We start from the raw sequence: 27821 nt of genomic DNA on the forward strand, positions 1-27821 counted from the left end.
TCTGACATTTCCTACGAGTGCTTCATGAAGTTGTGTTTTGGAACCAGCTCAAACCAGCTCATAGGGCTGGGGTAGATATATCTCCATCCAGATCTGAGGCCAGTGATGGCTTGGATGGTAGCTTGAATCTCTCTGCTCAAGGACATTCTCTTTAGAATTCCTTTCTTACCTCTTCAGTGTCCATACCTCCAGCGGTCTTGGTGAGGAGCAAGAATGTGTGCTAGACCTGTTGAAGGCCATGTTCAACCCTGTGACATCGGATACAATTGTTAGCAGGGACGGTGTTTATTACCAGGGGACCATGAAAAGTTTGTCAATGAAGACCAGGCTGTTCTTATTTTCTTTTAACTATTTTTTTTTGTCCTGGATTACTAGCTTGCCAGCATTTTCTGCAAGGCAAGGCCCAGGTAGAGCTATTATTGAGGTTATGATACAGCCTCACCGTTGGTTTATAGAGCAACAGAGATGGGAGTCGCACAAATTTACTTGTAGTACCAGTTTACTAGGCAGATGCTCTACCATTGATCTGCACCTCTAGCTGTCTGTTTGCCAAACTGACAGTTTGGAAATTTCTTCCTAACTCCGTATTTTCCTGATAAATTCTTTTTAATCCCTCACAGCCTTTGCCGGTCTTCTTTCCTCAGCCCCCAAACAGAATTGAGTGCCTTCTTATGTCTTCTGATTAACTTTATTTTAATCAGCGGCTAGCAATTTGAATGTGAGCCAGGAGAGCACACAGAGATTAATTTCCAGGGCTCTGGAGCTAAGCTATCAGGATTCAAGCTGTTTGTCTATTATCGCCTTGACATCTTGATAACCTTGAGAAAGTACGTAGGTGTGTTGGCTACGTACTATTTAAAAATATTTATTTATTTATTTATTATGTATACAATACATAATAATGCCAGAAGAGGGCACCAGACCTCATTACAGATGGTTGTGAGCCACCATGTGGTTGCTGGGAATTGAACTCAGGACCTTTGGAAGAGCAGGCAATGCTCTTAATCACTGAGCCATCTCTCCAGCCCCCTTGGCTAGATTTTTTTTAAAAATTAATTTGATATAAGCAGAGTCGTCCGGGAAGAGGAAAGGTTAGTTGAGGAATTGCTTCCATCAGATTGGTTAGTACGCATGTCCGCGGGGTATTTTCTTCACTAATGATGAATGTGGGCAGGACCACTGGGGGCGGTGACACCCTGGACAGATGGTCCTGGATGAGAAAGCAAACTGAGCGAGCCCTGGGCAGCACACCAGTGAGCAGCATTCCTCTATGGCCTCTGCACTAGTTCCTGCCTTGAGTTCCTGCCCTGACTTCCCTCAGTGATGGAGTGCGGCTGGAGAGTTGGAAACACAAACACTTTCCTCCTCAAGGTGCTTTGATCACGGTGCTCACTGCAGTAGAAAGCAGACTAAGGCAGCAGACAATTCAGTTTATCCCTTCTGAGGAATGAGGCTAATAGTAAGACATTCCTCAATAGAAAGTAAGGGTGAAGGAGGTTAACACACACAAAAGCTCCCGCCTTGGATGAGCATACAGTGAATTCAGTCATCACCACCACCATTCCTGGCTTCCTTTCCTTCATTTTGTCAGGTGCATGCCATTCAATCCACACCTAATACATTTAATACACACAGAAGGTCCGATTGTGAGTGAAAGCTTGGAGGTAGAGCAGGGAGCAGGCCGTGTGGGCTGCAGAGAGGGTATTTTAACAACCGAGGGGCTCTTAAGTGGGACTTGTAGAGTTGGCAGCTTATGGATAGATGGGTGGATACTTCAACAAGCATTCATAGAAAGAACTTTGTTCTCTGGAAGTTAGACCGTTTGCTAAATATAGAAGCTCAATGTTAAAAGTAATTAGCATTAAGTTGATTCCCTCTCAAGTTAGTAGCAGGTTTTCTATCAAAATTCCATTTCTCTCCTTCCTCGCACCTTCTGAAGTGTTACTAAGTGTTTTGCTTTAGGACTTTAATAGGTTTTAATTATTGAAAGATGTACTTGAAGAGAAAGCAGTAAGAAGTAAAAATGTTCTGTAACTCTTGGCTATCTATTCTTTGCTTCCTGGAGAAGCTGACACCACCTGACAACATTCCAACAGTAATGGGGAGGGTTTACTGATTGCGACCCCTTGGTCCCAGTCCCGTCCCATCCCGTCCTGTCCCCCCCCCCGTCCCATCCCATCCCCCTTCCCCCCAATCCAGCCTCACCCAGTGTCACCTTCCCCTTGAGAGGCATTCTTCCTTTGGGAATGCACCTGCATTCTCTTTCTGCAAATCATCTGCATGACTTTGACCTGTGATTTTTTTTTAAAGTATGGGTATTAGTTTTATTCATTTATTTTTAAAAGTAAGAATCTGGATAGTGATTAGAATTGGCATAATTCTTCTGTCACTGATTAATCGTTCATTGACTGACAGGACCTGGGGTTTCCTGGAGAAGAGGAATCAGAATTGAACCGTGAGACTGACCCTTAGTTTTCTCTTCACTCTGAACCAGGAAACAGGTTTCCTGTGGCAAGGCAAATCTGGCTTGAATTAGCACTGCCCCGTTGTAGAGCGTGGCCAAGGCGTGTGGTACACCCTTGCTTTTAACTCTCACTTTCATGTGCTATAAGCAGCCATTGTGACGCTGAATTCACCTGCAGTGATGCACCCACGGGAAGAAGAGAGCTCTGGAGGCCACTAAGCATACTCTGTGCTTAGTATGTGCTCTGAAAAGTCTTCCTTCTCTGCCCTGGATATTCATAGTTGCTCGCCTGAGATGCTCAGGGTGTTACATGTAGAGTGAGATGTTCCTTAAACTTATTTAAATTCAGATGGAGGTGTGAAAGTTAGCGTACAGCAGAGACATTTTTTATGCGTGTGTGCAAGATTGAGACTGTGTTTGTTATGGGGACGGTTGTACAAGTCAAGTAAATATATATATATATATATATATATATATATACAAATTAAACAAGAAAATTCTCTTTTTATAAAACCTCTTATATTTGTTAGAGACATGATATTTGAAATTCAAAATATATATGCAATTTAAGCACACTGAAAATATAGATTGCGTGGCTGCTATGAGACACAAACCTTTGCAAATGTTACTGAATGTTGCTACAGCAGGAATGTAGCAAGCCAAAAAGTCTGTCAGCTGGTAGACTGGTGAACTGCTGTTTAGTCAATTCATGTTCATCCAATTGGCCTCGGATCAACTCTCCTGGTCCCTTTCTATTCTGGCCTGGTAATGGGCAGGGAATTTGTTGTACTCCAGAGCCATGGCATGCTGGGGAGACCTTATGCATCCCATTTATTTTTTTGGACTTTGGGGTTATAGTTTGCAAGATTGAGTTCCCCTTATCCATGTTTAGGGTGACATAAAATCTACAAAATGATGAGAAAAACACTTTTGTCTTATTTACTTTTCTAGTGTTTTAAAGGGATAGCATGATCAATGATACTCATTGAAAAAAAGTCATTTAGCTGGGGACTTGCTTACTGTTTCAGAGAATGAATCCATGGTGGCGGGGAACATGGCAGCAGGCAGACAGGCATGGCGTGGGAGCAGTAGCTAAAAGTTTACATCTGATCCACAATCAGCAAGCAGAGAGGGAGGAAAGGATGGGTGGCGGGAGGAAGAGACAGGGTTGGGTATGGTCGTTTGAAGCCTCAAATTCCCCCCTCCCCCAGTGAGACACCTCTTCCAGCAAGGCCACACCTCCCAGATCTTTCCTCAGCAGTCCTCTTTGGGGTCTGGTCTCATTCAAGCCACCACACGTTTTAACTTAGGTAAAACTGGTGTATCCCATGCCGACTCCAGAAACATGTCTGTGGGAACTCCTCCCTTCACTTCTGACTGGACACCCAGAGAGGTCATCGTGGTGGTGGTGGGGGGGGAAGTCCATCTACTAGGCTTGCTGAAGGCAGTGTTCAGTTCCTGCTGCTCGTGATCTCATGGCCTTGGAAGCTTGATTATATTACTTTTCCTCTTTAGAATGGTTTATCCACTTGAAAAATGGGAGTCCTTATGTCTACTCACCAAGTCATGGCAAAGGAGAGTTTTTTTCCCCCCCTACATTTCTACTCTTCTCTAGACCAGTGTCCCCGGGATGTGGGATTCTGTCTCATTGGACCATTGCAGAGTTCTGGAGGGGGCTCGTTTGACTTTTTTAGCCTCCTCCCTTTTCAGGGCTGGCTTGCTTACTTGCCCAGTTGGCAACAGTTCTCTTACATGTTATACAGGCAGACAAGGGTCTGTGGCACCAAGGGGACAGATGCCACTGCTTTGGGAACATTGAGTAGGAGGGCAAAGGGGGTGTAGAAGGCCAGCTATGAGGGACCAAGGAAATCCGGGAAGATGAGAGTTTGTCAGAGAGACTAGTCAGCTATACTGGACACTGAAGAAAGACTGCTCTGAGGGGATCACACATGCCCACAGACCCTGTTTCTTTTCTTTGTCGTAGAGACTGGCCCTGGGAAGGCAGAGGAGTGGAATACCCAACTAGAAACCACGGAGAGCCAGGCAGGAGAACAAGGTAAGTAAACCATGTTTCCAAATTCCCTAGGTGTTCTTCCTAACTCTGAACTTGAAGCAGCCTAATGGGGTGATGAAAAACAGAGACCAAGTGTTCTGGCACCAACTGCAGGCACTGTAAAGTAAGAAGGACCAGAGTCCTATTTCTGAGCCTCGGTGACTGGTCCTTGATGCTGGTCAAGCAGGGTCCTAAGGAGGTTTCCTATCATTCAGGGGCTCTCAAGCTCCTGGAATTGAACAGAGTTGCTTTTCCTGCAGGATATCTAGCAACACAGGCACCTCACCGAGGAGTTCCTTGAGGTCTCTTTTTGTGGAACCATATTTATACATGGCAGGACATCTCAATGCCCTCATGGTCAGTTGCATCCTGGTTTTCTGGCTGCATTCACGCTCACACCTCCTTTATCTTCTGCCAGATAGTTGAGAGCTGCTTCTCTTTCCATGAGCAGCAAAGATGGGGCCTCCAGCTTGAGCAAATTGTCCGAGGCATATCAGCTCCCACTTGCTTGCTGTCCCTGACATAGCACTCTGTGTTCTATTGCCTTTCTGGAAAGTCCTTGCCGTGAGTTGTGTACTGTGGGGTCCTGCTCACCCCCCCCCCCCATCTCAGTGGCACTACTGTGAGCTCAGGTGTATGTGTTCTGATGAGTAGGAGATGAGAGGGAAGAGCCTGCGCTTTCCAGAACGAGGTTCTTGATGCTGTAGGCAGAGATGGCTTAGGGGATGTTTGTAGGGAGAACCCGATGACTCCGTTTGGTTCCCTGATAAATGCACCATGTACAAATTAGTACCAGCTATGATGCCTGGGCTCTGTCAAATGTTGATGCAGATGGCTCTATCTAGGTGTAATCATTAGGGTTACCTATTTCTCCTTCTGACCCTATTTTTTTTTTTTTTTTACTGTAAAACTTTCCACTCTTACAGGCTACTCTGTCAAATGTGTCGCATGAAAGTTGCCTGCAATGAGGATTGTGTGAAAAGAGCATAGCCATGTCTGGCATAGTTGTGACTGATTTTTACTGAGTAGTTATGTGCCAGACACTGTCCTAAATACCATTCACCCTGAGTTCATTTAGTGCTCACAACAACCGCATGAAGGGTGGCTGGTTCCCATGAGGAGACAGGCAGAGTCCAATGTCAGGAATTAGCAGGATGCTGGAAGAGTATTTGTGATCTTTGATAGCATATATGAATGAGATGAAAATGACTTGGGCCTGGCCGAGATAGAAGTGGCATTAATTGAACTGAAGAGGAAAAACAAAACAAAGTAAAACCCAACAGAAAAAAAAAAAAAAAGAGCCATGGCTGTCTCCTGCCTCTTACCACTCTTAACTGCAAAGTAGAGAAATGTAAATGTTATCTTTGTGTCAGGAAGTGGCCCTGACTGGACCAGCAACCCCCGGACCTGGCTCCAGCCACATCCTGAGCTCTCCTCTGTTCTCAGAATTCTGTTTGCATGTGGGCTGGCCCATCAGAATTATGAGCTACCCAAAGCAGGGAAGAAAGAGTCCCTTTTGATTCTGCCCCTGCAGATTGACTTGTAGGGGTCACTTGGTCACTCTGCGTCTGGGGTACCCTTGGTCATCTCTCCTTTTTTCCCTCTCAGTTCTTCTAGACAGCTGTATCTTTATTCCATGTCCTTAGAAGAAGCCCTTTCCAGAGCTCTGGGAGCTTCACATGGCTCCCAGGGAAGGTCTCCTGCTGGCTTCTGAGTAAGCTATCTCCTAAGGCTTTAGGTTTCCTCATTCTCCATTTGTGTAGTCGGGCTGACAGTGGCCATTGCCAGGGTTCTGTGTCATGCTGGAGATGTGACCAAGCCCACCTGTTGTGCTTAGGAAGATGAGTAGCAGTGAGGCTGGAGAGGGGAGGCACCTTGGGCCTCCTTCCTTCAGAGACAGAAAGGGAGCCAAGTTCAGGCATGCAGTTCTGTCTTCTAGGTAGGAGTGGGTGGGGGAAGGAATGGGGGCTAGTTTCTCTGGTCTTTCACTAGGACTTATTTCTTCTCTGCTTATTACTCTCTTGGCTTTGTTTTAGAAGAAGAGAGTTGACAAAATTAAGAGCGCGTGGAAGGTCTGTCTTGCTGAGGGTGTTTGAAGCCTCACACCATCTCGGAAGACAAAAGGAGGAGTGCAAAGTGATGGAGCCAGGGAGGGCGCAGACCTGGCTGTGTGCAGAACTTGTTTCCACCGTAGGGAAGTTGGCCCGGGGTTCCTTATGTGTGGTATGGGCATGTCGTGAGGACTAAATGACCTAATGGTCAACCAAGAGGGTTCAGACTTTAGTCCTCTGGAATAAAGTGACAGCAGACAGGTCAACAGGGAAAACCAAGTAATGAGCATGGTTTACATAGCACAAGAAGCTTTGACTCAAAGATCCAAAGACACAGGGTCAGTCAATGCATTTTTTTATGCACAGGTTGGATGAAGCATAGGGAATCACGTAGAAACATGGCTGGACCTATAATCCAACACTAGACTCTGCTCGGACTATTCATTTAGATCAGCGTTCCTCAACCTGTTTGTTGTGACCCCTTTAGTGTGGTCAAATGACTCTCTTACAGGGATCACATATGCTACATATCAAGTGTTTACATTATGACCATAACAGCAGCAAAATCACAGTTATGATGTAGCAACAAAAATAATTTTATTGTTGGGGGTCACCATAATATGAGGAACTGTATTAAAGGGTCTCAGCATTAGGAAGGTGAGGCCTTTCTGTTTTGTCTTCCTTCCTTCTTTCCTTTCTTCCTTCCTTCCTCCCTCTCTCTTTCCCTCCCTTTGTCCTTTCTTTCCTGGTGTAGGCAGGATTCTTCAGTAATCAGAGTCACATGACACCATCATACAAGGAAATCAGAATTTTTGATCAGCCCTCGCAAGAAAATCCAGGCAAAGTTCAAGTGCTGATTCTTAGGTTGTAATAGCAACCGTGGGGAAAAGGACTCCCTGTTTCTACGATCAATTCTGAGAAAGGGGAATCATAGTTCCTGTGACTTTATTAAAGGAATGTGTGGTAAAAAAAAAAAAAGGAATGTGTGGTGAGAGATTGGAGATCTGGAGGCAGAGAACTCCTTCCAGTACCTGTACTCAAGGAGAAACTGTGACGAGGGACAGACCAGAGGAAGACAGAATCTGCTTCAGTCAATGGCGTCAATTTCTGAGCCTCATATGGAATCGCAGTACAGACCTTAACAGGAAGCAATTGACACAGAGGAAAAATCTCAGAAAGGACCACTGATTTGTCTTCCTTTAATGCCTGCATTGAATTCGTACTCCTTTATCCTTTTCTGTTTGGTATTCTTTCCAAAACGTGCCTTACATATCCATCTACGCACACCTCTATTTCCTGGTGGTTTGCTTGAGTTGCTGAGTCCTTGAATCAATTCCACACGCCAATTGTCGTGTGTGTTTGCGTCAGTTCTATAAGTGTGTGCCGAGTGCTGGCTGCATGGAAACCCTACTGCTTTGAAGGACGGCCCTGGAATCACAAGGAAGACAAAGGGAACCAAGTTACCTTCCACTTTCGCAAATGGTTTCTGTTGGCTTGAGAGGCCTCGTGAAAGAAAGTTGGTCCCCAAACGTACGTGCAAGCACTTATTGCAGCCGGGAAAGTACATTCTGGTTAACTTAACTACCTGACAGATGCCTCTCAGCGCTAAACCACTGAGACTCCCACCTGCTGCCAACTATAACTACGCTCTTTTATCATGATAATATATTCTCTGATTCTCTGACAAAGTTTTTTTTTTTTTTTGGCAGAAGTGTAATCAACATCTGGAAAAATTTGCTTGTGATTCTGAGATTTCAGTCATCTTGTCAGTGTAGAGACTGAGATTTCCCCACACAGTAAGCATGTGTAATTCCTGATCAGAATGTAGAACTTCAGTCACACAAGCCTGTACGTCGCACAAGTCTTTCGGTAGCAGCTTACCTTGTATGGGGAGCACGCACACCTAATATTGTGTTAGCTGCTGACACAAGGTCTCAGGTGGTGTTGATGTGGCAGGAGAACATCTCCATCAGTGATGTAATGCGGAAGGATGGAGTCGCCCCTGGAAACAAGAGCCTAGAGCATCTAGATGACAAATGCCATAATCATGAACAGTCTTACCTGAGGCATGGAGGATGGTTAGAGTATATCTGATGACATGGGACGCTGACATACTAGTTTCTGTATGTCTTCCTTGTTTTCTTTTTCACAACGCTGGGGATCGAACCTGGGGTCTTCTAAAACGCTAGGCCAGCATTTCACCACTGAGTTACATTGTTAGCCCTCCAATGTCTCTCTAAAGCCAAGGCCAGAGACAGAAAAGTCATGTATTCATTCATTCAGCAAGTATTTACTTACCATCTACAATGGACTATTGCTCTTTCTACATATCTGAAATACATCATTGGACAAAAGAATTATAAGCTCTAAGAAACTTCCATATTTAGTGAGAGTATACATTGATCTGGCTTAGGATAAGTTAGTTCAATATTTAGCTTACATTATAAAATGTTTAAAAACAAAAGCTGAATCTCATATGGAATGAGAGTCGAGTGTGGAAATACTTGGATGGTAAGCTTTAAATGAAGAAGGGGGGGTGGGAAGATAAAAGAGAGGAGAAGGAGGTCTGGGGTGGGGAACCAAAACTAACGATAAAGAAAGAAAACATATACTACTACAATATGAGATAATTAAAAATAATATTTAAGGTCCAGTGAGATTGTTCAACAGGTAGCACTTGCCACACAGATATGTGTAGGCCTGACAACCTGGGTCTAGTTCCCAGATCCCACTGTGGAGGGAGAGAACTGAGTCCTGAAAGTTGTCCCCTGGCCTGTGACTCTGACCTTCTATTTATTTACTAATAAACAAATAAGTCTCACTTATTTATAAATGAAATAAGATTTTGAAAAAAGTGTGATATGAGATACTATACACAGTCTCAGAAGCCATGGATCATCCAATGAAAATGCTGGTGTCTGAGGTGAGATACCTACATCCCCGTGGGTTGTTGATTAGAAAGACCCCAAAGGGTGTTCCCCAACACAGAATATTGCTCTTGCTTGCACACTAGAAATAGATGGTATATACGTTAATTGCAGGACTAAGAGAAAAATAAGCCAGAACTGAACTATAAGCTCCCTCTCTCCTGGATAGCATACATAGTGACAGAGCTTCTTTGCAGGCTATGGGAACAGAAAAGTCATTAATAATCTTATGTATCTGTGACTACTGAAAGCTATATACCAATGTGCCAGGCAAGATGGTGCAATAGTGGCACAAATGTTATGAGGTAACCAATCATACTCTGTGATTAGATTTGAGGCCTGCTTCACAGGAGGGAATTCATGTCTGGTACTTCAAACAAACCTCAAAATTTCACGCCTGGAGGTCATAGATGCTAGAATGGAACTTACCACTTTTTAATTTTGCTATTTTGATATGGGATCAAAATACCTTCTAAATATTTATGTTTATATCTATAGACAAATACTTACCCCAGCCTTGATCAGAGAAGCCTCTCTTTGCAGTGAATGATGGTGAATGCAGAGAAATCTAGCTCAAGGGGCTGAGAATAAGTGAGTGTTGTGTGCTCAGCCCTAAACAGAACAGCTAGACTGTTGTTTCTGAAGCACAGGGAGCATTGCAGAAGAGTGTATGGAAATATTATAAAAGCTGCATGGTAGAGTGATGGGCTGGGATATGATCTCTTCCAGACATCACAAACTCAGAGCAACTTCAGAGTTACCTTTACTGGGAGTACACATGACTGGCCCTGTGCATAGCCAATCATGGAGGATGGAGGAGGGGCTAGTGATGGAAGCTGGAGAGGTATAATTATGTCTCTAATTATATACCCACTGGTAAGTCCACCATGAGATGGCCCTGGTCAAACTTGGCAGGTTACAACACAAAGCAAAAAGATGTGATCACAGGCAAGGGACTTGTAGGGAGGAGTGGGAGCTGACAGGGTGAAATGGAGATAGGAGAGGGTGTGGAGTAAGAGTGATCAGAATACATTACCTTCATGTATAAAATTGTGAAAGAATAAATTTTCCTTAAAGAGAAAACAATAGAAGAAGTAATTTAGGTCTCTGTGATTGAGTTGATTGCCAACTTTCACGATGTTTCTTTGAGTATGGCAGGACACAAGTTTTACTTATGTTTCTGTCGCTGTGACCACCAAATACTCCACAGGGGCAACTTGAGGGAGAAAGGGCTTATTTTGACTCCTAGTTTTAGGAGCATTTCAGTTCATCATGGTAGCAGGAACGTGTGATAGAGTCTTACCCTGACAGGCTGGAATCAGAGGTCAGTTTAACCTTCAAAGGCTCCTAGTGGAGTTAGGGAAGCCATCCAGGTGTCACCTCCTAAATACTCTACAGCCTTCAAAATGCTGCCACAAGCTGGGAACCAACGGCTCACGGTACAAAACAGGAACCTGTGAAGGACTCTCGAGATTCAAGCCTAAAGAATACATCAAAGAAGAAATCAAACTGTAACTAATGGTTCTGTGCAGGGAGCCAGTGGAGCACAGCCTGTTTGTGTTTATAGGAATTAGCACAAGCCTGAGCTCCGTGGCTCTCAGAATCTCAGTGGTCTATCATTCCAGCACCACTCCAGTCTCATTCCTTCCCCTCCCTCTAGTCCCCTCTCCTTTTTTTTAATTTTTTAATAAAATTTATTTATTCTGTTTTTCAGCTTGTATATCTAGCTCCCATTCATTCCCAGTCCCTTTGCATCTGCCCCCTACCCCTGCACCCACCCCAATAAAATAAAATTCAAGAGAAAAAAATTAAGAAAATAAAATGAGAAAAATTTAAATAAAAGGGGAGCAGGTAGGAAATTAAACATCTTATCATGGACGTTCCACTGCGACCCAACAAGTCACAGTATATATTGTTTGGTCCATACATCTCTACGTGCAAGTGTTCAATGCAAAGAGTCACTGGTCTGGTTTCAGGACCCTGGTATGCACTACACTGTCGATGCTGGGCCCCCACCAGGACTCTGCCTGGACACCTCCCTGGTGCCCTGTGCTGTGGAGATCCTGCAGCTTTGGGTCTGTGGGTGGGGTGGATGTTGGGGCAGGTTGAGTCACAAACCTGGGTCTGCACCTGGGCAGCTGTAGGATTGGTCTGTCAGATGAGAGATGGAGACAACTCTCCTATGGTCACAATTTCGGGGCTGGCTCACCTCTACCTGCTCTGACCAGCTAACCATGTTGGCTCTATTGTGCTTCCAAGGCGAGGTGCCGGGCCTGCTCTCCCAAGTATTGCAGCTGGTGGGGGTAAGGGACAGCTCTCCTGCTCTTGAGACTCCAAGCCCAGCTCTCCCGCCTGCTCCAGGCATTGATGCGGGGGTGGGGTGGTGGTGGTGGTGGAAGGAGGTGGGGGGGCCCTCTTTTTTAAATTTGCAATTTAAATGTTTTAAAGCACTAAGCAGGTAAATACAAACACACACGCAAACACACAGACCCCACTGCCTGTCTCCCACATTCGATCCAGGGGAGGCTGGATTGACAAAAGTTTTTCCTCTCTGGCGTACTTTCCCACCTCCCAGGTGACTTTCCTTCACCTCCCTATTTTTCTTAAATACATTTTTAAAATAGTTGAAATTGCTGTAGCTTATTTCATAGTTTGTTCCTTTCCTTCACATTTTGTTCTGACATTTTCTTCCAAATATCAGCATTCCTATTATTGCCATCATCATCAGAAAACACACCCAATGCAGAAAAGTTGGTAATTAAAGAACACGCTTGCTATCTAGTTTGAGATGAATCACTAGCTTGGGAGAAAGTTCTTTTATATCAATTTTCTTTTTAGATCAAAGTTCCTTTAGATCACTTTAGTTGCCAGCGAACCGCTGATAGAGGAGAAAATATCTGTTAGAAGTCATTCTGGCTGATTCCAGCCTCTACTCTGTGTCAGCAATCCCCCTTCGGACTGCCTCTTCACCTCCGCTCTATGGTTTCCAGCCTTCCTGGTGCCCTTGGTAATTCTGTTGCCAAGGTTGCCACTGAAGTGAGTTACTTTCTCCGGAGATTTCAGCACCACACTGGGAAAATCTCACTGCAAAATGGAGGCCTGATGTGAGATCCAGGACTTGTTAAGCACTGAGTCTGGTACAAGTGGCCTGACCAAGGCTGGACATCTGAGAAACCAAGTTCCATTCCCCCCCAGGACTGAGAGCAAAGGTTTACTGGCTTTACCTGCTCTGTCATCCATCTGGGGCCCCGTACATTGCAAACTTGGATGTTCTGTATTCTAATCCCCTGCTCATCTTTGGAGGTTATATACTGAACTTCTCTCTGTTGTTTTCTTTGTCTTTTCACATCCTGGCCCTTTTGTATTTCTATATATCTGTGTTTTCTAGTTACAGAAAGGAAAACTATATGTCATAAGATGATGCAATATACAGCCACTAAATCAATTACATTTTTGGCTTTCTTTTAAGGTCAAGGCTGTAATGCAGCATTAAAATTTTTTATATAATTAGCGAGTAATAGGACACATATAAAAGTCTTATTTTTTACAAATAGGAATTGATTTATATTAAGGTGGTGGGGTCAGGTGCTTTGGTTTGGGGAGCCTGGAGTTAAAATTCAAAGTTTAAAGTCTGGTTCAGGGTCAGATTATTATCTTAGCCCTTAGGTTAAAACCCACCTCTCCACCTGCTGAGTTAAAAGTCAAATTCAGTCAACAGGGTGGAAGGGATAGGGTTTCAAAGGATGTGTTTACAAAACCTTTCTCCCCAACCTAAATTTCCTGGAACAACTTGTGGTTTCATGGGGTGATATGACTAATTTCTGGTTATGGGAATGTGGTGGTAGGGACATGATTCTTTCATGCCCAGACCCTAAAATCCTTCCTCATGTCCATTTGCTTCTTTGGCTTCCTTCTACCAGCTAGCTGTAGAGGATCCAGGGAGGGAAGAATTCCCAGTCCCTAGGGCTTAGCATAAAGCTTTCTCCATTCCACACAGGCTTTGTGGGAAGGAGGATGGAGCCCCTGAGACTTTGAATGCTTCCTATAAAGGTTAACGGAGTAGACTAACAAAGAAGTTGCAGCAGGAGGTCCTCAATCGGACGCTGCTAGCTCTTTTATCTTCTGGTTCCCTTGAAGCAAGGCCTGAATCCTCTCCAGGAGGTTGGCAATGGGAAGAGTTTCTGGGGCTTGTCTAAGTTAAGTCCTTGAACAAGCCAGGAATAAGGCGGGAAGCCCAGTGCATTAGACCAGGTGAGGGGGCATAAGTATAACTTTCCCTTCCCTGGCTTCCAATTACTTTCCTGTTAGCTTCTATTTCCCTTTAAAAGCATCTTCTGCCCCATCAGAGAGAAAGCCTAAGTTGCAATGTTCTCCACATCGCCCACAAGATGCCGTAAGGACACATGGGGCAATGGAAGGAGCTTTTTCTTTATTCTGAAATTTCATTCTCAATGAAGAGTCATTGATGTGTTTTAGGTAGCAGAAGGACATTACTAAAATTTTCTGTTTAAAAGATCTCCCTAGCTTCTACTTAATGACTTGTAGTAGACATCCCAGCTGGGTAGAACTTATTGTCAGGGTTTCTATGAGAGTCAGTGGTAGCCTGGAGCCGGGGAAGAACACAGGAAAGGTCTGGAGAGATGTCAGGCACCCCGAGACCGAGGTTCTGATAGGACTTCGTGGGTATTCTGTGAGAATGACATCTGATGTGCACGGCAGGGCAGATGTGAGCGGCACTATTAGAGGTCACAATGTGGCGTTGGTGCTGTTCTGAGAGCATTACGGTGGGAACCCAGAACTGACCCATTGTAAAGAGCTTTTGTGTGCAACCTTGGTCAAGAGGCCAATCACTGCCCTCTGAGTTTGTCCCAAACTGAAGCTACTTTCCAAGAGAAGAAAGCCCCCTTTTCTAGCCTTCACAGAGGTGCCAGACAGGCCCTGCAGAGACTTTTGCCATGCTGAGTTTGACCCAAGGAATGATTTGGAGCACCAACCAGTTAGCTGACAGATTCTCCTCCCCTGGTAACAGCTGGGAAGAGGGTAAAGGTCGCTTGCACCTGAGAAAGTGTATGAAAGCTTTCTTCCCTACTTTGTATTCCAAATTAACTCTGGAGGAGGAATGGGAAGATAGAGAGTTCTACGTCAAGATATCTGCTCTCAGGTGGGCTAGGTTGAGACAGGTGTGTGAAAGTCAGCATGAGGGCACTGAACAAAGCGAGGGGAGTGGGAAGGTGACTGAGTCCCCGCTCAGCAGCAACAGAAAAAGAATCGTCTGTGGACAGAAGGAAAGCCAAGAACAAGCTGAGCTCTGGAAGTCCAGAGAACATTTCCTAAACGCTATGTAGTTCTTCATCTTTTTCTAGAAATAAAAATATTGAAAACCAATGAGCAACCTAGGCATATCTGTAAATCCCAACATTTAGGTAGATGAAGCAGGAGGATTGCCATGAGTTCAAGATGACCTTGGCTTTGCTTTTTTATTTGAGCTAGTGTCTTTTATAAAAGTATTTATCTGTTTAATATTTTTCCTTCAGCCAGTGTCTTGCTCTATGTCTTTTTTTTTTTATGTTGGTCTTGAATTTGCAATCCTCCTTCCTCAGTCTTTTGAAGGCTGGAATTGCAAGAGTACACCACCACTTCCAACTTTTGAATTCTTTATACTCAGGGTGCCAAACCCTTTAAAAATGTAACAGCCACCTTTAGCTCGTAGGATTCATAGAAACAGAGCAGGGTGGACTTGGCTTTCGATGTTTATCTACTTCAACTCAAAGGGGGAGAGGGGTTGCATTTGCTGGGTTGCTTTGACTTGGTTTGCTTGCTGTAAAGTCTTTCTGGAGGGAACATTTGTGAGGGAGCAAGCACAAGCTCATTTTGCTCTCAGACCTGACTGCATCCTTTCATGGCTTATGTCATGCTAGCATTGAACTTCGCCTGGTTTCATTGGTGTGAGAGCTCTGCACGGAGAAGGCTGCTTTCAGACAGAAGATAATGAATTCAGTGATTCTGTAGGTGTGCAGTCTCTAAAGCCAGGGAAAGAGTGCCATTCTGGGAGGGGGGGGGGAGTCTTTAAACAGTTCTAATTGTTCAGGTGAGTTATTTTAAACCACACTTAGGTAAATGATCACGTTGTTATTATTTTTGATGGAGTATATTTCAAGAAGCTTTCCTGTTAAGTGTGATTAAATATCATTTGAATTTCACTCACTCAGGCAAAAATTTCCATCAGTTTAGGCGTTTCCCCCCTAGATAATTTAGCATGGGAGATGTTAGCTCAGGTATCTCGGCTCCTTACTTCAGGTCTTTTGTTGGGACCAAAGAAGGCAAATGTTTATTTTAAAAGTTCAAAGTGTGAAAAATGAGAGTGATTAGAAACTTTAATTGCTGTGTAAAATCCACACAATATACATATAAAATGTTACCTATAAAACCCTCCTGTAAAATCGGTGGCTGAAACAATAGTTATTGTCGCGCAGAAGACTTCTCGGTGTCTGCATGACTTTGTCTGAATGCTCACGCTGTCTGAGGCCTGACCAGCTTCCTCACCTGATTCTCACTGAAAGAACTGGACCGTGAGTTTGGGAGCTCTGAACACCTTTGGATCACCTCGCTTGTGGTGGCCCTAGATCTCACACTCAGGTCAGTCCGTGAGCTTCTTCTCATGCTCCCATCTTCCAGACATGACTGGACATGATAAGGATTGCAGCATGACTTGGCTGCACCCCTAGTTCTGGTGAAGAGATGGCCAAATTCTTTGAAAAATGAGGTCGGCCACCCCATTGTCTTTATGACGAATTTATCTTGCCCTCAAACTATCAGACTAACTGTGGCTCTAGGTTTTCACTGAGAGAGCTTGCCATTCAAGTGCCAGCTAGGATTTGACATAACAAACTAATTTTTTAAAAAATACAAGACTAAATTTCCTAGGCATGTTCAACCTGGGTTCAAGTAGTCCCCGATCTACTGTCCTCTTCCTCTGAAGTCTCCTGAAACTGCCTAGCAACACACTTGCTGGACTCTTAATGTTGGTGAGTTTTGTTAAGGGTGACACATTGCTGCTCAGCAAATGAGGCTGAATTAACCGTTGTGATAGCTTGGGTGTGGGAGAGGGTCCCTCTTTGGGACACAGCTCTGGTCTTTGTGCATCTCAGCACGAGTCTGGTAAACGTTATCATTTTAGACATTTGGAAAACCCAGCGACTCGTGCTGTGCTGTGGGGTCATAAAGAGAACCTGAGTCCCAAGTCTGCACCTTTCTCAAGCCTTCCTGTGCCCGGATTCCCTCTTCTGTCACTAGAACCTTAGCTATAGGAGTCTTGACATGACCACCTCCACACATCCCCAGAGTCCATCACAGGTAACAAATTTGAATGGGAGGGGGGCGGGTAGCCGGAGGAGCAGCGATTGATTTTGGGTTCTTTAAGTTAGGTTGTAAATTGCACGTCTTAGGGCTTTCATGTAGAAATGCTCACCCACAAAAGAGTTACTTTGGTAATTATCTTCTGGCCAGGGACTGCCGAGAAGTGCTATTATTGGGGCTTGGGCTAGTCCTGGGGACAGCTGTGGGAGGAAGTGGGCGTGGCAATCGCTCTACTTCCTTGTTTGGAGTAAACTTGGGCGTCTGACGGCTGAGGTGTTGGCGTCTCCATCTCTTGTGTGCTTTAGGGGAGCTTTCCACTCTGCCTGAGAAAACACACCTAGAAAAAGCAGGAACGTCAATCCCCGCCATCCCCTCGAGGTCTCCCAACCTCCCCCAGCCTCCAGAGAGCAAAGCGCGAAGGGGCGCGGCAGCCCGGACCAGCCCACAGCCACACGCAGCCTCGCAGTCTCGCCAGTCCCCTGCCGTCGCAGCAGCTGCAGCCGTTTGGAGATGGGGCAGTGGCGGGGGCGCAGGGACTGCACAGGGAGCCTTGGTTGTTAGCTCCCAGGTCTAGGTGCGTGCAGCCGCCGTGAGCAGCTCGTAGCCAGCGTGGGTCTGTCGTGACAGTGCAGTGAAGGCTGGGCACCGGCTCGAGTTGAGACCCCGGAGGCACAAGCCATGACGGACGCCAGCCAAAAGAAGGAGGGCTTCAAGAAATGTAGGAGCGCCACTTTCAGCATCGATGGGTACAGCTTCACTATCGGTGAGAACTTTGTACCCGGGCCGTTCTTGGCGTCCTCGCACACCCTCCGGTGGCGGTGGCCAGTTCTAAGCGGGGAGGGGGTGGACATGGAAATCTGGGTCGGAGGGTGCTGACTGGAGGGAGCCCTGGGGAATCTGACCTGCCTGGGGAAGCCCAGTTCGGGCTGTCCCTGCTACTCCATTGCTCTAGCTAGCATCCTGGAGTCAGTTTTCAATTACACCTCTCTGAATGGCTCATTCCACGCTGAGATTTGGGTAGCAAGGTGTAGAAGAGGATGGATGGAGACAGAGATGGAGATAAGAACGAGGAGAAAGAGGAGTCGGAAAGGACCGAGGAGGAAGTGGCCAGACAGAGACAAAGAGTAACAGACAAGTCAGAAGTTTAGGGACTGAGATGTGAGGTCAAAAGACTAACAGGAGGGAGGGAGAGAGCACTAGAGAGTCCTAGAGCAAGATCCTATTAGAGTCCTGAGCTCTCAGTGGCGGGTTGCAGGCAGACAGGTAGGGAGGGATGATGCCCATTGTGACTGGAATGTTTCAGAGAAAAAAAAAGCTGGGGTGTCAGGGAGCTGTGTTTTGGGAATTCCAAGTGATTTGTTTTTCTCCTGCTCCAAAATGTTCACGAAGAGGGGAGAGACATAAGGGGCTGGGACTGTCCTCAGGTTGCTGACCACCGAGTTCAGTCACTGGAGGCCAGCATTTGAAAAGGTCAGGCCTCCAGTCTTACTCTGAGTTTCTGCTGTTTTGAAACAGCTTTTCAAGGCCTGGCATCTTTATCCTCTTGGGAGCTGAGCCCACCTGGGAGATGGAGCTAGCTGTGGGTCAGCTTCCTTTAGGAATGTTTGCTTTGGCTGGCAGCAGGTCTGAGGTGGGTTCCCAGATGCTCCTCTCAGCTTCTTTTTAAAGCAGTCACTCAAGTGACCATGACCCTCAACCCCATCTTCCCCCCACATCTCTGAGAATGAGGGCATATGCTATTTTGTTTTAGGCTCCACCTGCTTGGGGTTATAGCAGGAAAGTGCTGGCGCCAGGAAGAGACCAGTGATGAGGAACTTGTCTCTGGGTCACTTGCGCTCCCCATGAAGTGCTCCAGAGTTAGTGGAGCAGAATAAGCATGTGTCCTTCCCCAGACACACCAGATCACACCTGTCCACACTTTCCTGGGTTGTTTCTGCAGCCAGGACTGCCGTTGTTCCCCAAAGTGGGCCTAGGGAAGTCATGGCTGTCTTTTGGAAACTCGATTCTCTTGGTGCCTCCTTCACTTTCTATCCCCAGGGAATGACCCTCCTCCCATTCCCCCCCCCCCCTCCCACCACCACAGACCCAGGAGTTCACCTCCAGAGCCAGCCAGCCTAGAATGGCTGGTGGACTCCCAGGAGCTACTTATTCGCTTTTCGCTCTCTAGGGGTGATGCTCTGTGCCCAGGGAAGGGTCTTAGAAATAAATGAAAAGTTTCCAAGGTCAGAATTGTCTCATGTAAAGGTCACGTAAATTTCAGTTTTCTTGACTCCTGTAGAAAAACTTTCCAAAGTAAGTTTTAAATTCTACCAGGTAGTTCCCATCAGACCTTATCCTCCATACAGCGTATCTCACTAAGACATAGGGTCTTAGAATGATCCTCCCCCCCCTACGATCCTTCCATTAAGGGAAGTTCTGCTAGTCTAGCAGAACCCTATAGCCTGGTGGTCAGAAGGCCCCCAACGAGAACTGGTCTCTGAGAGATGCGAGCTACAAACTTCACTCATAGTGATGGGCTTCTGCTCTTCTCATCCTGCCGTCTGTCACCCCCATCAACAAATGTCTTTTGAATTTTACTGTACTGCATGATGTGTCTGCCACATGACAAAAACTCAATAAGCAGTAATTGTTGCACTTATTCAAGATATTAAACTAATATATGAGTAGTTTATGAAGACAGACAGACTTTGGATCTTTATTCAGGGATTTTACACTTCTGGTTAGATGCTGTGTCTGCAGAAACAGGTTATAAAGTAAAAATTAGTAAGTGTGATAAAAAACATTTAGGATTTTTAGGCCAATATAGACATTTTAGAAAATGCAGATATTCAAAAAGGAAACAAAGAAATTTACCTCTTATATCATTCACTGATAAATGTTAATATTCCTTGTTTATACTTTCCAATACATTTTTTTTTACAGAGACACATTTTAACATAGTGTTTGGAAATCTCATATTTAATAATATCTTATTAGTTTGGCTTCCTGGCCTATGAGAACTATTCCCTTAAATCAATCACCTATTGTGAGTTCCTGAGGCTCTCACTTTTCATCCTTGTAGGTAATGATAAAAACAAAACCCTTGAGGATATCTAGGGATTTTCCCTTATTATAAGATCTATTTAAACATGAGTGTCTTCAAGGTGATAGTTACAGTTTGCAATAAATAAGCAATCTCATCTGCCAAGCGAGCATTAACGGTAACAAATCCACTTTGGATTACAAGTACTTTTTAAGATTAAGCTTCTCGAAGTGCAATTTCTTGTTCAAAGTATGCCCATTTTTAGTTTAGGGATTTTATTTTTTTTTATTTTTTAATATTTATTTATTTATTGTGGACACACTATTCTGTTTGCATATATGTCTGTAGGCCAGAAGAGGACACCAAACCTCATTACAGATGGTTGTGAGCCACCATGTGGTTGCTGGGAATCGAACTCAGGTCCTTTGGAAGAGCAGGCAATGCTCTTAACCACTGAGCCATCTCTCCAGCCCCTAGTTTAGGGATTTTAAAATGTTTTGCTCAACCGTGGTCTGGAAAGAGCTCCTACTACTCTATGCTCCCATTATTAGTGTATCAAAGTCCTTCCTTGCTCTTGTGAATGCTGCACACTATGGCTCTAGTCTGAGAGGTGGATTGTGGCATCTCAATTCAACAAGTTTCACTATTTTGTAAAATTGCTTTCTCATTTTCCTTGACTGTTTTACTCTGGGAAAGTCATCACTTATTAATTTAAAAAGCTATTAATTTATATAGTACATATTAATTTTACACACCATATTATCATTATGTTTGTCAGTTTCATATACCATATGCTAATCATATAACAACTATATAGCTGATATGAACTAATATACATTATATTCATAGATACATTATATATGTGTGTGTATTATATATGTATGTGTTATTATATATGTTTGAAAGCCTTTCAAGTGAATTTTGTCATCTATGTTGCATGTAGTTTTTGCAAGCAAGACCCTTTTCTTTGCAGCATCAATGTATGTCAGTCAGAGTCTGTGCTGAAAATCCTACTGATTCACCTTGTGCTTCAGCAGGATGGACCAGGGTGCCACCCCCCATATCACATAGCAGAGAATCCTGAGGAGGTCTTGGTGTCTTCAGATCACTCTTTCTCTTGGGCATCTGACCTTCTGTCATAGGAACCACTTCTTCCTCTAGTCTACTAGTTTGTAAAAAATTTGGGTCAAAGGATTGTGCTTAAGGAATTTAAATGGCCCTGAAGACTCAAAAGATTCTTCTAACAAGGCATATGGGGATAAGGGAATTTGGGGGTCAAGGTAGTTGAGAGACAGGAGCTGTGACAATGTTGTAAATGCCCCTGTCCTTTCTCTGGGAAGGGCATACTTCCCTCCTGGTTCTCACTGGGCCTATGACTCTCTCAGGAGAGAAATGCCCCAAGGGAATGTGGACAGACATAGCATTTTAGAAGTGGAACTGCCTGGGGAGCGTATAGTGTCCTGCTTAGATTTTTGTCAATTTGATAGAAGCTGGTCATTGAGAAGAGAGAACCACTATTGAGAAAATGTCATTGGCTACAGGCCATTCTGGGGGGCATTTTTTGTTTCATTATTGATAGGGGAAGTCCAGCCCCATAGGGGTGGTGTCACACCTGGGCAGGCGGGCCTGAGTGCCATAAGGCAAGCTGAGCAAGCCACCAGAAATAAGCAGTAATCAATGTTCCTCCAAGGCGTTTGCTTCAGTTCTGCCTCTAGGTTCCTGCTCTATTGGAATTCATGCCCTGATCGTCTAGTGATGGGCTGTTACTTGGAGTTGTAAGATGAACAACCTCACTTCCCGGTTGTTTTTGGTCATGGTGTTTTATCACAGCAATAGAAAACCTGACTGAGATAGTGAAGGGAGGCCAGAGGAGTTGATATTCTGTGGTGAAATACAGCCCTGAAGAGTTGGGACTGGTCTTAAACACCAGTAACATTCCCATGGAGCAAGCTTTGGAGAGTTGGATTAAGCGACCTGTGCTCAGATTGCAGATGCTCTTGGGAACCGATGCCAAAACTGAAAATGGGCTCCGTGTAAACAGAGTAGCTGTGGGTTGTGGTCTAGGCTTCTCCACTGGTACTTCACCTGACATACTCCATCACGACAACTCTGAAAGATGATAGGTCATATGCTCCCATCTGGAAGTTTTGAGGTGAGGTGATTTTGTAGACATCACATAGGAAGGAAATGGCAAGGTTGAGATGAAACCACCCATGCCTGGCATCTCCCACCAGGCTCGCCTCTGTACACCATACTGCCTCCCACAGTGGGGAGTGGTTTCTGCCTGGCCTTGAGGCTAGCATACCATCTTAATGAAGAGAGATCTGGGGCTTTGTTAGGTCTGCTGGACCAGCTCAGATTCCAGTAAAACCAGAAAGAGCCAGGGTCTTAGGTAGTATAATTGCATACTCTCTAGAAGAAGATCATGTAAAAGAATGGTTTCTAGTCCAGTTCCGTTCTCCTGGGTTCTCAGGGTGAATCGCTTTGCTTTCTCTTCTATGATTTACTCAGGGAATCATGGGAACAGGTGTGTGTATGGTCAAGAGGGTCTGGACAAGTTGACAAGCGGCAAATGTAGAAAGCACTACCAACTTACCTTCCACCTGTAGGACACAATTGGACCTGTGATGGAAACCTATGATGGACATGATTAACTTCAATTAATATCCATGTGCACAAGTCCATGTGTGGTTGGCTTTGGTGCCGTTCTTGGGAATGAACATTTGAATGTGAAATGAATGAAAACGTGTGTGGGGTGGAGTAGGATCTAATTATTTGGACATATTTTTCTTGTCTTCTGGAGTTTGAGTATCTTTTGGGGTTGGTGTTAAGTGGATTTATAGATCCTGACTCCTGCAATACGAACAGATCCATCTTCCTGTGAAAGAGCGTTGTCAGCAAAAACACAGACACACCTTTTCTTGCTAAAGCACCCAGTGTGGAGTCTTTGATCTCTTTTGATAATACCCACAGCTCATTTTTCAGGTGAGAGAATGGGAGTTTCTCTTCCCATTTTCAGAAGGAATCAGCATTCCTTAGTTGCCTGTAGTGTAGTGTGTGTGTGTGTGTGTGTGTGTGTGTGTGTGTGTGTTGTGTGTGTAGTACTGAGGCCTCATAGACTTTCTCCCATCAATTTTAGCATGTCTATGGGTGTCCTCCTTGATCAGCTCATGTTTAGACTGTCACATTGGTGGGACTTCATGGGTGTAGCTTCTGACATCACTAGTAGACATCATCTCACAGAAAATCTCTTGCTCCTCTGGCTCTTTCAGAATCCCTAAGTCTTAGATGCAGGGATTGTGTTGTAGATTTATCATTTGGATCTGACTCTACATCTCTATATTTTGATTGGCTTATTTTCTGTAATAATCTATGTCTATTGCAAGAAAGATGTTTTTGAACTAGTTCTTAGCCATCATTTTTTTTTCTCTCTTTTGAGAACTTGCTCTTTGAGTGGGCTCCCCTCTCCCCTTGGATATTCTATATATCCTGTATATATTCTGGCTAATACTCCTCTGTTAGATGTGTAGCTGGCAGAGATTCCACGGACATCCTCTTCATCATATGGACTGATAGCTTTGGCTGCTCCTTTGTCACGTAGGGTCTGCCTGTGTTTTCTTCTAGCAGTTTCAGTGTTTCACTTCTAGGTCTTTGATCCAATTGGAGTTAGTTTTAGTGCAAGATGGTAGAAATGGGTTTAAATACATTCTCTAACATGCAGACATTCATTTTCCCCCCAGCACCGTTTGTTAAAGATGCTGCCTTTCCCTCAGGGTATGGTTTTGGTATCTTTGTCAAATACTGAATGGCTGAAGTTACATGTAAACATGTTTGGGCATTCAATTTTGTTTTATTGGTCTACATGTCTGTTTTTGTGCTTGCACCAATTTTTTCTTTATTACCATGGCTCTATGGTATACCTGAAAAACTGGAATGTAATTCCATCAGCATTGTTGCTTTTGCTCAGCATTGCTTTGGCTATCTCTGGTCTTTTGTGTTTCCAAATGAATTTTAGGTTAGTTTTTTTTTTTTCTATTTCTGTGAAGAATGAGACAGGGAATTTGCTTGTGATTGTATTTGAATCTGTAAGCACTTTTTGGTAGGATGGTCATTTTCACAGTATTAATTCTCCCAATCCATGAGCATGAGATGTCTTTTCACTTTCTGGTCTCTCTCTTTCTTTGGAGGTTTGATGTTTTCATGTAGAGGTCATTTGCTTCCTTGGTTAGGTTTATTGCTAGAGAGTTCTTTTACATTGTGACCATTGTGAATAGGAGTGCCTTCCATTCTTCTCTGTGTGTTTCTTGTGGGTGTATAGAAAAGCCACTGAAATTTTGTATCCTGGCATATTGTTGAATATGTTTATTGTTCCTAGATGCTTTCTGGCATTTTGAGGGTGGGGTGCACAGGGGCATCTCTAACGTATAGTGTCATATCATCTGCAAATAGGGATAGTTTGATTTCTTCTTTCCATACCTGTAGCCCTTTAGTTTCCCTTTCTTGCCTCATTGCTCCAGCTAGTACTTTGAACACAGTATTGAAAAGGAGCGAAGAAAGTGGACATTGCTGTCTCATTCCTGACTTCAGTAGAATCACTCCAAGCCTTTCTCCACTTAGGATGATGTGAGTTGTGGGTTTATCATACGCGGATCCCCATTTGACATGGGAGGTGGGGGAACTGAGGCTCAGAGCTTTGCTTCTTAGCTGAGGATTTTGGCTGCTCTGGGACTCCCAGCCAGCCAGAAGCCAGCTTGTCATCCCTCTCTCCCTCTCTCGCTCTTTACTTCTCACACAGACGTGATTCTGTGAAAAAAAGGAAGCCATTTCTTGCTGGCCCAGGGTGACTCTTAACCGATGACCCATCTCCTTAGTCCCAGAAAAACAGACTTTAAGTTAAATCAAATAGCTTAATTTCTGAAGTTTCAGTCACAAAGGATAGCTCTAGAGATCTGCTGTTCAGTATTGTACCTACAGTAAGTAGCTCGACAGGTTTTTCCAGTGTTGAGGATTGAACCCAGGGCCCTGTACAAGCCAGGGGGATGCTATGCCATCGAGCCATATCCTCAGCCCCTGATTGTTTCTTATTCATAATAGGAAAGTTTTAATAACCAGCTCTGAGTCCTCTTTGATCAGACACTCATGTAAAGCGCTTCTTGAAACGTTGCCTTGATTATTGATATTGGCCTTTTCCTTCAAAAGGCGTTCCTCTTGGTGCCCATGGCATTGTTCCCCTCCCCCACCAGCTTCTGTTCTCCATATGCTGGATTCCTGGAGGGCCTCTAAGAACTCCCATTGGTTAACTACCTTTGAAGATATGTCACTTGTGATAGTTTTGCAAAGTGAGACCCTATTCGCCAGCAGTGCTGAGCTTACTATGTCCGGAGGCCAAGTGGAGACGGAAGTGACTTTAAAGACCTTTTGCTCTTGTGGCTTCAGGTCTCTCATTAGTAATGGGGATAATGGCTACTTCTCTGTTGTGTTGCTGGGAGGTTACCATAGGACCAGCAATGAGGGAACCAACACAGTCCCAGTGTCTGCTTATGGCAGGCCTTTGGTGCTGATGATGGAGAAACAGTGAAGCCAGGAAGCACAGAAGACTCACAGGCACACATGTGGCTCCTTCCCCAACGCTGCTTTCCACAGCAGTCTCCCAAGCCCCAAGCCAGCCACTTATATCAAGTGCTGGTACCCAGGCCAGGGTTCTGGAGGCCTGCCTCTCCCCAGCCAAATGCTTCCAGCTGGTTCTGAGTAATTGGTGCCAGCTGCTTTGGGGAGCGTTCCTTGGCACTTCCTAGGCTGTTGGCAGGTGGGCGCTGGAGTGTAACCAGAGCTTGGCCCGAGAACCAGTTCTTCCCCAAGGGGCCCAGGTGGCTTGGAGGCAGAACTGCTGGGAGATGGTTTTCACTTGGTGGAGGGCAGTCGCTATTGGACAGAGGCCCAGACCACTCACAGGCCACACATGCTGCTGCTGCTGCAGAGGTTGTCTCTGACTCCTGTTTTTGTCTCTCCAGCTGGCGGTGCTTCCTCTCCCCGTGCTTCCTCTCCCCGATACACGGCAGAGTGACTTGGGAAGAATTCCAGAGAGGCTATTCAAGAGACAGAGGGATCCCCTGTTCTGACCAGGGGAGGGCTGTGTAGAGGTAGTCAGGTTTAGTTCCCCAAGCTGAAAGCCGACAGTTGGAGGAGCGACCTGCCCAAGGTCAAACTAACAAGTGGGGGCTCAGTGCAGCTCAACTCCCTCTTCCCCTCTTGCATTCTGGTTGGAACACTGCATTGGGCCTGCTGAGTTGTATCTCTTGTTATTCGTGTATTTTGGCTATTAGAGACCATTTGAGAATTTATTGAGGCATATGATGGAAAAACTATTCCTTCTACACGTTTAGACTATCTTGAAGTTGAATTGCTCAGCTCTTAGGATAGTGAGTTTTTTTTCTTTTGTTTGTTTTGAAATTTCTTCATCTTATTTCCTAATCTTGTCGAGGAGGAAGGACGCTGTCTAGATCCTATGACCTGCCCCCAATAAGGAGACCTCTGTGAATGCTCCTTTACCTCCCCGCCCTTCTCTCCTTAGTTCATTCCAAATCTGGAAGAAGTTCTGTGGGCTTTGGTGTTTGCTCTGTCATCATTGAGCAGGAGACCCTCCTAGTCCTTTGACTCTTTTGATCTCTGTGTGGCCCCCGGAGAAAGCTAACATTGTCTTCCTTTCCCTTTGGACCCAAATAGCCCAAATTAAACCAGAGGATTTAGGCAGTGGTGGGAGAGGGAATGGAATTCTATTTTAAAGTCATTATTTTAGAATCTCCCAGAGAGCCCCCTGTGTCTAATGACTCGTGATTCTTTAACGGTTGGAAGTTACTTTAAAGTTTTTGATCAAGCCTGTTAGATTGAAGGGAACTCCAGTCTCCTGTGGAGACGGAATTTGTAATGATCAGGCAGGCCAGTATTGAAGGGACTCCAGCATCCTGTGGGAGACGGAGTTTGTTGTGTTCTGAGCAGAGTGTGCTCCTAAAGGTCTACAGGGCCCCAGAGAAACCCAACTTTCTATTACAGGGCATTTTCTTCCATTCTTATTCAGCACATTTATGAGGCCAACTGTTTGAGACCTTGAAAAAGTTTAAAAGATGCATGTTTTAGTCCATCTGTGTAAGACCGTAAGCCTGGACTTAGTGACTATTTTGAGAAGCCCATTTTGGGGTGACTATGCAGTTGTTAAGCAAGATTTCATCACATCAGGCCCTGCAATATCACAATTAGCTCCATCTTACAGATGCGTATGTGTAGTAATGGGGGGGGGGCGGCGGGGCTGCGTTCCCAGCACCCCGGCCGCCTGCTCGGCTAGCTCATGCCCGAAATAACAACACACAAACTGTATTCATCCAATCACTGCTTGGCCCATTTCTATCTAGCCTCTTCTAGGCTAATTCTCACATATTAATTTAGCCCATTTCTAATCATCTGTGTTGCGCCCCTAGGTGCGCTTACCGGGAAGATTCTAGCCTATGTCCATCCTGGGTCGGAGCTTCATCGCGTGCGTCTGCCCAGGAGCCAGGAGCATGGCGTCTCTCTGAGGCGTCTGCTCCCGAGAGGAGAGCTGTGGAGTCTGAGCTCACTTCCTCTTCCTCCCAGCATTCTGTTCTGTTTACTCCTCCCACCTATCTTCTAACCAATAAAATGGGCCAAGGCAGTTCCTTTATTAGCCAATGACCTTCCTCCATCACGTATGTGCTGACTAGATAAGGAAATCTGTGTCATTGTTGCCTCCTGAAATGGGGGGGTGGGTGGACCCAGTCCTTTCCAGAAAGAAGGTGCTTGGTGGGGAGGGGATAGAGAAATGGATCTCGTCCTCACAGTTCTGAAACTTAGACTATTTAAACTGGAGACCAATTAGCTACCCTCGCTTTCTTTTCCCATGTCTTTGCCTCCACCTCATCTAGTTACACTCAAGCAC

The 27821-nt window shown here is 44.9% G+C and overlaps 1 protein-coding gene across 5 annotated transcripts in view; it reads left to right on the top strand.

The window, feature by feature from the left end:
* The first annotated feature begins 4453 nt into the window (after window positions 1-4453).
* Pde1c (phosphodiesterase 1C) overlaps window positions 4454-27821 on the top strand; it is a 455584-nt gene continuing 432216 nt past the window's right edge. For 4 of the 5 annotated variants that reach the window (XM_041640289.1, XM_041640290.1, XM_041640293.1 and 1 more), the window contains exon 1: window positions 17133-17614. In XM_041640289.1, coding sequence (XP_041496223.1) covers window positions 17530-17614 — 85 coding nt within the window. In that variant the 5' untranslated portion in view covers window positions 17133-17529. Of the gene's footprint in view, window positions 4521-17132; window positions 17615-27821 lie in introns of those variants that run through there. The other variant, XM_041640294.1, reaches the window with a different exon arrangement.

Source organism: Microtus oregoni, unplaced genomic scaffold, assembly GCF_018167655.1.
Source record: "Microtus oregoni isolate MIOR12 unplaced genomic scaffold, Mior012 000062F_ref0000492, whole genome shotgun sequence".
Lineage (NCBI taxonomy): Eukaryota > Metazoa > Chordata > Mammalia > Rodentia > Cricetidae > Microtus > Microtus oregoni.